The sequence below is a fragment of the Alosa pseudoharengus genome, unplaced genomic scaffold (assembly GCF_046254945.1).
Source record: "Alosa pseudoharengus isolate Yale_2024_CS ecotype anadromous, Long Island Sound unplaced genomic scaffold, YU_APseudo_1.1 YU_APseudo_1.1_scf_14, whole genome shotgun sequence".
NCBI lineage: Eukaryota > Metazoa > Chordata > Actinopteri > Clupeiformes > Clupeidae > Alosa > Alosa pseudoharengus.
Genome location: NW_027468609.1, coordinates 24457805 through 24470646, shown reverse-complemented (window position 1 = coordinate 24470646; position 12842 = coordinate 24457805). Strand labels below are relative to the sequence as shown.

General features: G+C 44.8%; 1 protein-coding gene across 1 annotated transcript in view; it reads right to left on the bottom strand.

The window, feature by feature from the left end:
* Positions 1–12842, bottom strand: part of mast4 (microtubule associated serine/threonine kinase family member 4) — a 110128-nt gene that overhangs the window by 76462 nt on the left and 20824 nt on the right. The window contains exon 3 of the mRNA XM_076284305.1: positions 7922–8046. Coding sequence (XP_076140420.1) covers positions 7922–8046 — 125 coding nt within the window. The remainder of the gene's footprint in view (positions 1–7921; positions 8047–12842) is intronic.

The window sequence follows — 12842 nt, the reverse complement described above, 5'->3', positions numbered from 1 at the left end:
CCTGTGAACCTAGTTTTGGGGAATTGCTTTTGATAAGAACAGTTTTGTAGGTCTTATTGGCTGACTATCATTCCATGTCTCTGAGGACAAAAAAAAAATCCAAAAGGCATTCACCCTCAAAGCACAGCTGTCAATGTCAACACTGCGAACCTTATAATAAAAAAATGGCATGTTCTGGTCCATTTGCTATCTAAAAGCCATTGCAAGCCCTTAAAGGACACGATATGTAAACTTATTCCACTGCTTGGTTGAATTTCCCATTGTCCTACGTAATTTAGAACGACCATTAACCGTATGTTATTTGCACACCTATGAAGTAGATCCATTTTTTTGGCCGTATCACACTTGTATATTAATGCGCCGAACTCGTTGTGAAGTTTAAATTAACCGTCACGTTGCATCCGAGCTGTAAAATGCAGACGTTCAGAACATAGTAACATTGTAGCATATGACGGAGGTGGCTTTTAGCTAGATGGATGACAGCAGGCTAGGTAAAATAGCGATGTTTCAAAGCTAAAGTTAATCAGAATCTTGGGATACGCCCGCTTGACAACGGGAGAGATAGAACTAACGACTGGCCTTTGGCCGTAGCAACCATCCATTTAGAACTAGAAACGGCAGTTTGTCCTGCAAGTTGAGAAATTAGTTGATATGTGCCTGAAGAAAGAAATGTTTAAATTGTAACAGGAAATGAACACAACGCAAGTGGCAACAGTGGAATAAGCAGGATAATGGACTCCACGGTGGTCTGTTCACAGAAGTTAATGCACTTACGAGGTTTTTACAACCTCGACCGTGCATTAACTTCTGTGAACAGACCACCGTGTCGTCCATTATCCCTTACATATGTGTTTATAGAACAGAACTCTTAGAAATATCCGGTGGTTTCAAAAACAGAGCCAGCTCTACCAGCCCCTAGTTGCCTTGCCAACACAAAGTGCAAAGCCTGTACAAACAATAAGAACACTGAGCATAGCTATAAACATGCACGGCTTGCAAGAACCCATAGACACCAAGTTCACTCTCAAAAGTAACAAGATGCCATGGCTTATTTTGGTGCACATGGTATAGTGCATGCAAAGAATTTGGAATGTACTACATGATAATTCCGAACTCTGTTCTAGCCAAAGAGTTTGTGTTCAAAATGTATTTTTTAGTGCAATTTTTGGAAATATTAGACTTGGTCCAGAGTGTTCCATAATGTGGAATTATGGGGTTTCTTAATTGCAATATACCGGTTTGAAATTGGCTTAGGACATAAAGTCGCTAAGAATTAGAATCTCTTCATTGGCACCATTAAGGACATGAAAGCTCAATGAGTCACCAAGGCAGTGAGGAGGGTGTGAGGGCAGTCGTTAGGACAAGGGACGGTTTTTGGAGGGAGTAGGGATGGGGGGGGGGGGCATCTAATAATAAAAGGCAGCAGTGAGCTCTTTATGCCAGAACTTCAACTGAAATGACCCATCACGCACCAGCAGCGTGTCATAATGAATAAATAATTCTGATAGATTGCTCATTTGTATTCCGGTCAGCACGGACGCTTTTCCAGGGGAAGTGAGGTACCTGTCGATATGGAGAAACAAAGAGAAAGATCTTACATGGCCAAGCTAGAGAGGGGATTGGGGGTGTGGTGGGGGGTTGGGGTGGCGTGGGGGGTTTGGGGTGGTTTTGGGTGGCGTGGGGGGTTTGGGGTGGCATTGGGGGGGGGGGGGGGTTCAGTGATGGAGAGATTATCTCTCACTCATAAACTTCTTGGTATAAATGCACAGACTCCGTATCACAACATGGCAGATTGAATTTCCTTTCCGTTTGTAATGCAACTTGCCCATATACGCTGAGGGCCACTGATACCGTGGCCCATCTGAAAGGGTAATAACCTGGCCCGCGATGGGCTCTGTCCATAAGCTCCTTTCTGGACAAGCGTGGGCACTATTCTATCTAAATCCCAGCGTGAACACCGAGGAGTCAAGCAGGGAGCTTCGGCTATGGCTGCCACTGCGGTTGCGGCTGTGACTTTGCCTTCAGCAGCGATGCACAAGCCTTGTATTAAAAGTGAATTCTGGTCCTGATAACAGTTCAAGGGAAAGAGCAATTTGGTTAATGAGGCCCGTGTTGTGAGGTGCTGCGGTGACGGAGCGCTAGTGCTCAGCACAACCGGCGAGAAGCCCCCAACCCCCCCCGCGCGCTCTCTCATCTCCGCAGTAGGCTGACAAATACCGGGCAGTTCTAATCAATCTTCCCCCACACTGCATTTAAATTCATCTCCGATCTTGCAGTGATAACAGCCATCCACTTTAAATCATCTCAACAGTTCAAATGAGATTTCTTAATCTTTTCTTCCTATTGAATGCAAGCATGCTTCATTTTTTAAAAATAAAGACCAAGAGGAAATCGTAGGCTTGTGTTCATGTTGGCCTGTTCACCGTAGGCCCTGTTGTGTGTGTGTGTGTTTGTTTGTGTGTGTTTGTTTGTGTGTACTGGCAGGGCCAGATGGTTCACAGTCCCCTTTCATCTACACCAAGCTTTCATAAAGCATCACAAAGTGGTCTGCAGTCCCCAGTCTTTACCAACCCACAGAACATAGGAAGACACCAACGCAGTGGAACCCAATGGGACTACCGTGCCATGGGCTGTTCATTCTGTCTTTGTTTGTATGCATATGTGTGTGTACGGTTTTGTGTCCATTTTGCTTTTACACACCATCTCTTCCCCAAAAAGTGGCATTGACAGTCCACAGACACGCTAGCCCCTGCTGATATCAGTGCGCTGCATTCAAAGGTAGGAGATAGCGGCAGGATGAAGGAGTTGCTGCATTAAAAATTCAACGTGGGGCGTGCACGAAGCGGGGGTATCCTCTGTTGGTCGGCATTGATTTTCCATTGAGGCCCGCTTAGACGCAGAGGCATGTAAACGGACTGATAACGACAAATGCAATAGGCGTCTTTTTTTTTTTTTTTCTTCCGCTGGAGTCCAGATGCAGACGTGACCCCAGGACACAAAAGGAAAGCGAATGAGGAAGGTCTGTGTGAGCGAGGATGGAGAGCACTGGAGGACAGGGATCAGGACAGGCGAGAGAGAGAGAGAGAGAGAGAGAGAGAGAGAGAGAGAGAGAGAGAGAGAGAGAGAGAGAGAGAGTGAGAGAGAGAGAGAGAGAGAGTGAGAGTGAGAGAGAGAAGGGGGGTAAGGCAGATAGGTAGGAGGGATGAGTTGAAAAAGTAAGCTCCTCAAGTCACCCAGACAAAGAAGGGTGGGCCAGGCAGGCCAAACTGATCGGGCCCTGTCGTAATGACATTCTGTTTGTGCCGCATTGACCCTGAGCCGCGGCAATCGTTAATTTCAATCAGTCTCTCACGGCAGGGGTTCCGGGCCCTTTCCCACACACACACACACACACACACACACACACACACACACACCACCCCGGGGTCTAAGGTGAATTGAATGAGATACGGGGAGGGTGCCTGGGGAGCCCTTCACTGCCTCGCTGTGCTCTCCTCAGGCAAAGGGCTGGGAGGGAGGGGGGTAAGGGGTGACGAGGGGGGGGGGGGGGGCGTGACATTATGGTGAAATCTGTGAAGGCTTTTTAAAATCAGCTCCATTACCGTGACCCCCAATACTCAGTTATCATACCATCAGAATTCATACACCGTAGCACAGCAGGATTGCCCGGTGTGTGTGTGTGTGTGTGTGTGTGTGTGTGTGTGTGTGTGTGTGTAGAGTGGGGTTGAGAACACAGAGAGGGGGACTTGTTTCTAAAGAGAACTGTCATATCGCTGATGGTCCCGTTTCTAAGTGATGGATCGACAGGTTTGGAAGGAGCTGCCTTCGTTCCTGCTCATTACGGCTCACCATTTCCAGTTTCCCCGGGGAACCCTTATGTCAGTTCATCAAAACCAAAGACAAGTCAATATACCGACACAACACAAGGCAAAGGCACAGAAAAAAAAGGGAAAAAAATCCCCCTACACATGCCTCAGTGAGGGGAAAAAAGAAACTGTCACTTTTGCGCCCGCTCTGGGAAGCTCCTACTTCATGCAGACAAGTGCCACATCAGGCAGGTGACTGCATCAACAATTCAACGGATCCCACTGCAGCACACAACAAGGCTGTGCTGTTTATCTAATGGGCTCTGGTGTATACCGCAGACAATGAAGGCTCTGTGGATTACGCACAGCAATGATGTCATGCTCAACACATTACACTGGAAGGAAGAGCAGAGCGGGTACCACAGACAGACATACACAGAGACATAGAGACACAGAGACACAGAGACACAGAGACACACACACCGACACACACACCGACACACACACCGACACACACACCGACACACACACCGACACACACACCGACACACACACCGAGACAGACATACACAGACACACACACACACACACACACACACACACACACAGACACACACACAGAGACAGACATACACAGACACACAGACACACACAGAGACACACACACACACAGACACACACACACACAGACACACACAGACACATATCGCTTCCTTATTAACTCAATTTAAATGAGTCAAATGCAAAGCATTTTACCTGAAACATACTGAAGTTCACTGAAGGCACCTTTTAGGTAAAACACAAAGACTGTTTCATAGACGGTCACTGAAAGATAAAGGTATTTTACATGGCATGCAAATCTCCTTTATTCTGAGTGTTGCTCAGCTAAAGTGTTGCAATTTTAGTGATATAGGCTTTCCAATAAATGGTCATCTACACAGATGCTGGTTCTGCTGGGACTGATGGTATTTATCCCACAAATGTGACAGATCTGTTTAAATAATGGCCAGAGAACTCATGGGAGAGCAGACTAGCAGCATCAAATGTAGAATCATAAAGGGAAATCTACACACACTCATCTCATTTAGATGAGAAAATCAGAGGGCTTCACACAGACTGCCCACAGACTATCTGCCTTTATCTTCCGATGCATAAAAGTGCTAATGGGAAATGTGAGCGATACAAATCTCGTCCACATTTGGATGTGCTCTGGCTGGCTAACTATGTTTTCAGGAGACATTAAAAAAACTGATTTGTTTGTGATGGAGAACGTATCAGACAGATCCAGACCCGATGGAAAGCTCCAATCTAACCTTGGTCTTTAGATCCCTTAACTAACATAAACATTCAGTAAGACATAATTCCATGTTGCTTCTCATAAATGGTTAAAATCGCTCCTCTTAAACTCAAAGGCAAGGATAGACAGATGTCCTGATGCATGAACATTTCTCCTCAGGTTGTGTTTATAGTGGCTGAACGCCACACCAAATGCCTTAACAACTGACCAATGTATGAGCAACAAAAAAGCAACACTGCCCCCTAGCGGTCATCTGTAGAAAACACCCCATGAGTTCTATCCATATAACTGTATAATGTTTGACTACAGTTTTATACATAAAGCAGGGAGTATCATTTCAAGGTGTTTCACAGACACTGAGACCTACACCCTCTCAGATCAAACACAAAAGGACTGTGTTTGAAAAAGACTTTTGACAAGAGAAATCTTGAGCAGTTGTCATGTTTTATGTCATGTTCATAAAAGTGCACTTCACAGTTCATAATGTACCCTATCAGCTGGGTTAAATGTATCAAAGAAAGAGGTTAGATAAACCAAATTAGACTAAATAAATTGTTTAATGCTATTAAAAAGACAAATGCACTCCCTTCTGTCTTCACACCCAAACTGGCGTAAAAATGTGCTGGCTTTGTCTTTGTTTATAATTCATCTTTGAAAGCCTGCTGTAAAAGACTGAGCATACATCACAGCAAACAAAAACAAGCTGCTCTCCCTCTAGAGTGATTTCCCACTGAAGCTCCTCAGACAGGACATTCCTCTGTGTAATTGCCATGGAGACCAAACATGACATGACATCAGCCCCTCACAGGGAACACCGTGCGCCGGAGGAGCTGCTCGGAGAGACGTCTTCCTCGCTAGTCCTTATTTGTCTCTGACTCCAGAGTCCTCCATGGCCACGTCCAGATGGCCTTGGTGTACTCTAGGCGGACGGGTTAGGCTGGGCTATGTTGGTCAGGGCGGGAGGGTGGCTTGAGAGTGTCGGTTTACGGGCCACGGCAGGTTTGATTCATGTGCATGTCAGGACACTCATTAGGGCAGCCTCTCTGGCCTGGTGACAGGCTTTAAACACAGGGGCAGTGCCAGCAGCAGCAGCAGCAGCAGCAAGCTCAATCTGTTTACAGCCTCATCACTCTGTCTCAGCTTCACAGTAGGGGCCAAGACGCAGGCCAAGGGGACTCACACGCCCACTGACATGCACCAAGATACAGACACTTATTAATCGTGCGCAAACACACGTACGCTCGCACACACATAGGCAAGAAACATGGGCAAGCTGAAAACTCACACACAAATGCACACTTGCACTGCAACCCAACATAAAGTCCAAACATATAGATGTACACACACACACACACACACACACACACACACACACACACACACACACACACACACACACACACACACACACACACACACACACACACACACACACACACACACACACACACACACACACACACACACACACACACACACACACACACACACACACACACACACACACACACACACACACACGCACACACACACACACACACACACGCACACACAGTTAAGCCCCCTCCTGCTCGCAGCTTGCAGGGCAGAACATTGAGCGAGGACTTAGCCTATAATTACCCTTTACTCTTGCTGATGCGTGAGCGACTTGATCTGATTAAAAAAGCAAACAGGACAGCAGTCGCTCAGGCTTCTCAGTAAACAAGATGGAGATGCACTGTCAGGAGAAAATTTCAAATCTCATCACCAGCTGACAGGAACACTGAGAGGCTAGAGGCACTTAATGAAAAAATTTCATATTTTAATCATTATCTTCTTTATACCCAGATATAAATTCCATCAAGTGCTTTTTTTTTAGATTTTTTAAATTTGTGTAGTGACCTTGTGATGGGTTTCTCAGTGCTGGTTAATAAATGATATTCTCCCCTGGTGTGCCAACAGAAAAGATCATCCACACCCACACAGTGGGCTAAACTGATTGGCTGCAGTCAAGCTCAATGCAAAGCACAATGCAGAGCAGACCAGAATCTTTATGAGCTGCAACTCACAAATGATTTGGATTCAGTCCTCTCTTGGCTTTGCTCGTCGGTACATAAGCAGTGTTCTTTAGTAGAAAAAGCAACACATCCCCAACACCTGTCTGTAGGAATGCTGAAATGTGGGGACTCCATGTGAAGAGCCATCGTCACCCGATAACTAACACTTTTTTGTGTCTTAGCCCAGGGGTTCCCAAACTTTTCCACGACAAGGCCCCGCAAATACCACTAGGTTCTGGCCAAGGACCGCCTTGATGTGTTATTAAACCCATCGACAATACAACTGCAAATGTAAAAATACATCAAGCTAATCCTAATAATTATTTTGGCCACAAGCACTTCGCGATGGAGCATACAGTGTGTAAAAATTGCATTTGGGGCTTTCTGCTATACTGCAGTCATTATCATGAAAAATATAATGTTCAGATATGCGACAAATTATTATAATGGCATTGTATAACAACCCTCATAGTAATAGGTATATTTTAAAATGTTCAAATTTATTTATTTGTTGCTTTTATTTTTCCTTCTGACTTGCTGAGGCCCCCCTGGCATCTCCTCGCGGCCCCACTTTGAAAACCACTGTCTTAGCCAACAGCATTCCAATTTTCAAACCAACCTTAAACGCAACCAAATCAACAATGACAGTGGACCACACAACTGCTTCCAGTGGACTTTTCCACTAAATTCACCAACACTACAGCATGACCGTGACTATCGCAGGTAGCAGGTAGGTACAGTTGAGTCCGAGAGCATGAACGAAGGTACAGGAGTGGACTTACCAGGTTTGCAGTGAGGGAGGGGGCCGACTTGCCCATAGTCTGAGATCGCATGCGCACCAGGTTGGAGGTCTCTGATGCAGGCTGCCATGCTGGTTGGCTCGACACATAGGGCAGCAGATACTTTCCTATGGAGCAGAGTGACAGAGAGAGAGTTTGTTTGTTTGTTTAATTTAAGGCCATTTCCGCAACTAAGGCTAATTAATGGCCAGAGCATTGTGTGTTATAGAAACGTAAATATGTTTTGTTTTTTTTAAATCTATGCTAGTAAGATATTCTAAAACCTTCAAAGGTGGGAATTTACTAAAAACATCAGAGAGAGAGAGAGAGAGGGAGAAAGAAAGAAAAAAGAAAGAAAGAAAAATAAAAATGGAAACAGGGAAAGAGTGAGAAGGAGAGAGTGCCAGAAAAAGGATGACACATAAATGAGTAAGAAAGTGTAGTTGCAATCAAGATACAGGGTGCAGCGATGTGGAGGATTGCACAACAGGTGTGGGAAATCTCCACCCAAGACATCACTCACTGTCTGAATATCTAAAAGTCATAAACCCAGAGTGTGGCAACAGCGGACCAGTGGATGAATGTCTGAACGCACTCAATGTTTTTAATTTGCTAAGTGAACTTTTTTCAGAAACATACAGACATTTGTACTGCCTTTTTTCTCAGAACATTCTGATGATGAACATCCATTTTCCCATTAAATTAAAATATCATTAGGGGGATTAAAATGTACTGTTCATCAATTCTTGTTGATAGGCAGATACACCAAGAGGCGGCCTCATAATTTCATTACTCTAAGATAAAAGCTAAATAGAAAGCTTTAAATTAATAGTTAATGAGTGATTCTGAGACAGTGTTTTTCTAGCAGTTACTCTAAATCACAACGACTGTCAGCCCTATCTGTCAGCCCCATCAGTCGATGTGAAAGACTGTTGGGACAACACAGACTTAAAGAGTTAATCGGGTCACCGTGGCGTGGACACAGGCCCCTTACATCACTGCAGCAGGTTACACAAGAGTCACACTTCTGAACATGAGCTGAAATCAACATCAATTGCCCAACGATAGCCCGGTGTCACAAAGAGAAGCAAACTGCACTATACATACTATTCATCTGGACTTCTGCTTTTTCTCAAAGGCAAAAAGACATTGAGAAACATATGCAACATACTGGTATTCCCAGAAAAAATATCTGCATCAACAAATAAACATGCCTGATGGCCTTGGGTGAAAAGCAATTCAGTGCTTTCATAAGAGCATATAATCAAATTAAAAAAAAAATAGGGTGAATTTTCAATTAAATTTAATAGGTTTTGGAAAGTCATTAAAGATTAAACTGTTTTATTTCTGTGAATCATACAAATGGTTCAGATCAGCTCTGAAAAGGGAGAGCTACAGCCTGCTAAAGCTAGGTGGCAGCAGGCAGACAGCCAAGACCGCAAGTCAACAACAACTCAAACCAATTTTATCGAAAACGGGCCCTCTCCTTCCGCCAGACTTTAGACCTAAACAAACAATACTTTCACTGGAGGGAAGCCTATATAAGATCCACTGGGGAGACATAGTGGATTAACTAGGAGTAGCATGGATTAATGACACACGTGGCTTGGGAGTACGTTGCGTCTGTCTTGATTTGAATCTTAAACCAGGGATAGCCATTTCTCCTAAAGTGTTTAAATACCACCCTCCTCCTCCCTCATTAACATTTCCTGATTTTAAGGGGATATGACTCAAGACTTTGGTTACCCAAATAAGCTAAGGATAGTTTAATTAAAAGTGTAGCTAAAGCCTGAACACCCCCAGAGCCAGTGGAGAGTACAGCACAGTGTGGATATTTGCAGGCCTACTACTCCTTGCTATTAATCCCTCCTCATAGCTAGCAGAACTGCTGGGATTTCAGTTCCCAGAAGAGGAGTGTTTTTCTTTTCTTTTTTTCCCTACAGGGAACTAATGGACACTATGGACAGAGAAAGATTTATTTCCCCCTCTACATGAACTTCAAACCACAAAACCATTTCTCACGGAGTCCTAGCTGCCATATACTAGTCCTTTGTCCGCCCCGAGCCCTGAACCATGCTTGTGTTTTTGTCAGTGAAACAGTCCTACTGCAATGTCTATAGAGAGTTAAGATGTGGGAAGGATTGAGCTCAAACAATGATCTAAGCCTGGCAGTGGAATCGGTGAGAAATCTTTCACATTTGGTCTCCATCACTGCTAAGAGACCGCCCCTGACATGACACACTTTCCTAGTGCAGCAGCGTGTATACTGTGATGTCAACTGCCTGACAAGCAGCTCTCTGGCGAGGCTCCAGAGGGGGTTGTCGCCTGGCAACAAACTTTCACCTGTCCCTTCCAAGGTGTATGATTCTTACAAGCGTGACCTTCAGTTGGAGCCTCAAGGGGGTACAGCCTGTCCTTTCTCGGGGCGTCACACCAGATTAGGTTATGGCAGCTTGAGTGGGCCATTTCTCCTGAGGTGACCCAATCATGGCAATAGCTAAAGGTTGCCTTCTCTATGCGCGGCTGAGAGGGGGAAGATTGAAAACAATATCAGCCTGTATAATTGATGCGGTCAGGGTTCAGAATGTGATTTAGTTGGGTGCATTGAGGAGTCAGAGCAAATTAACTTTGGCCGGCCAAAAATCACACCCCAGCACTGGCACTAACAAGATACAATTTAGCGCAGCGCTAGATTCTGCAAAATTGGAAGGAGATGGGGAGTTAGGCTACTGCACCATGCTCCTTATTATTTTGGTTCAGTTTGAGGCCCATCTAATATTCACCTCAGTAACACAGCGCACCTCATTATGCTAATACAGAACACTATTATTTTTCGATTGGCTTTACTGCTGAATTTGGAACATTATATTCAGCAGGAAACCTACATTCAGGAAGAGACGGCAGATATTTATTTATATTAAAAACCCAAGTGGCGTCTCTCAATATCTCCATATCTACCAACATCTTTCAAACTTTCAAATTTGAATTTGCGTGATCCGATCCATTTCTTAGAACAATGCATAATGCAGCTCCAGCAGGATCTAGTCTGTTCTGATGTACCTATGTCTGCTTAGTGTGCTCCAGCATATCGTCTTCTTCAACATCACCATCATCATCATTCTTATCTCAATCTTCATCAGTTGCATCCTCCTTTTCATCAGCATCCGCGCATCATCCTCCTCATAGTCATTCCTCGCCATCTTTCTCCCCATCAACTGCATATTCCATCATCATCTTCCTCACGCCATTTCTCAGCCACGGGTCACGTTCCATGTCTCCCCTCAGCCCTCCACTCCAACCAGCCCTCCTCAGTAGCAAACTCTGCAGCCTGATTGCAGAGAGGCCCATGAGAGCTGCCAAGTTCAGCTCTCTATATGTGTAAAAATCACCACAGTCGCGAGGTCATCACAACACACAGCAGCACTCCACTTGTGTCAAGTCTCCAATAGCACGCTCGTCCAACAAAGACCGTAACACAGACGTGTATTTTTTGAAAAGCATTTGAGGACCAGGGGAGAGAACATGCATTGCATTCTGTTTGTCTGTATTCTGTAGTTTGACCCTAGACATCTCAATGGCAGACAATACAGGGAGGACATCCTGAGCCTCACTACACACAACAAAAGCCTGACTTTATCAGCAGCGCTCCATTCTCTCCCCGTACACCCCGGGAGAGACGGCTTGCAAATTCATTTTTATTCATCACGCCGCCTTTCATCAACAAAGATGTTTGAAATTCATCTCCGTTCCTGTGCCTGTGAAGTCTTTGATGAGGAGGGAAGGCAGAGGAGGGAGAGTGTGCGTGTGCATACAGTATGTGGGATTTTCACACAGCCCTCACTGTCTCAGTATATTATCTGCTTCAAGACCACCCTTTGCATTTCTTTGTACTTATTTATGTGATGCTAAGCAATTTATAGTCCAGGTAAGATACATATTTTATCAGTGCGTGCTCCAGTCCATGGGAATCAAACTTCATATGGTTGTGTGTAAGTTTTGCTTACTGCACATTTTGGTCTGGACTCAAACCTGCAGTGCTAGTATGAGAGGCAGGCGTGCTAGCAAGAAGGCTAAAACCCAACATTTTGCTGGCATGTCTCCACTGAACTCCACTGTCTGGCTCCCGCTGTTACTCTTGCTCTACCTGACGTGCATTAGGGTCTAAGGTGAGGGTTAGACCAGGTGTGTCCTGCTCTACCTGATGTGTTTTAGGGTCTAAGGTGAGGGTTAGACCAGGTGCGCATTTGCGGAGTGTAATTAAGCAATATAGCACGAGTGGGATTGGTAATGGATACTCCGACGGCTACTCGCTTTTATAAATTATGAGAACTTCAATTTAATTTTAATTTAACGTTATGGCTACATTGTGTCAAGCATTATAGAATCTTCGCATTGTATCGTGCAGTGATTTATTATTAGCTGTGCAAAGTCTGAGTTGAAATGTCCAGGGATATTCCAACTCATGGAACATCTCTCGGCCAAACAGAAACAAATAAATAGTTCCATAGAACCCAATTGTTGTATAAAAATAGTTTTAGTTGAATGTACGCACTGCTTTCACATTTGGTGTAGCCAGTTACATTGGTTCTGGTGGAAGCAAATTGTAACAGCATTCGCTCCGCAAAAAGAATGTTTTAGTTACGTGTCTGGTGTAGCCTGCCTGTAAGAACGGCGTGCCGTCCTCCTGTAGTAGACCACAGGACACATAGTCCAACACTTTGCAAGGAGTAACTCTACATACAGCAGGATGGACCACCTTTACCCGCCAACCATTTCGCTTTTTCTTTCTCTCCATCCTTCCTTCTGCGTCTTTCATTCTCTCTCCCTCTGTGACAGGAGGGCCTGCAGTTGCATCCTGTACAGTCCAGCCACCAAAGAGCGGCTCGGTGCAGTGAGAGGCAAAACAGGATATGCGGTTGGAAAA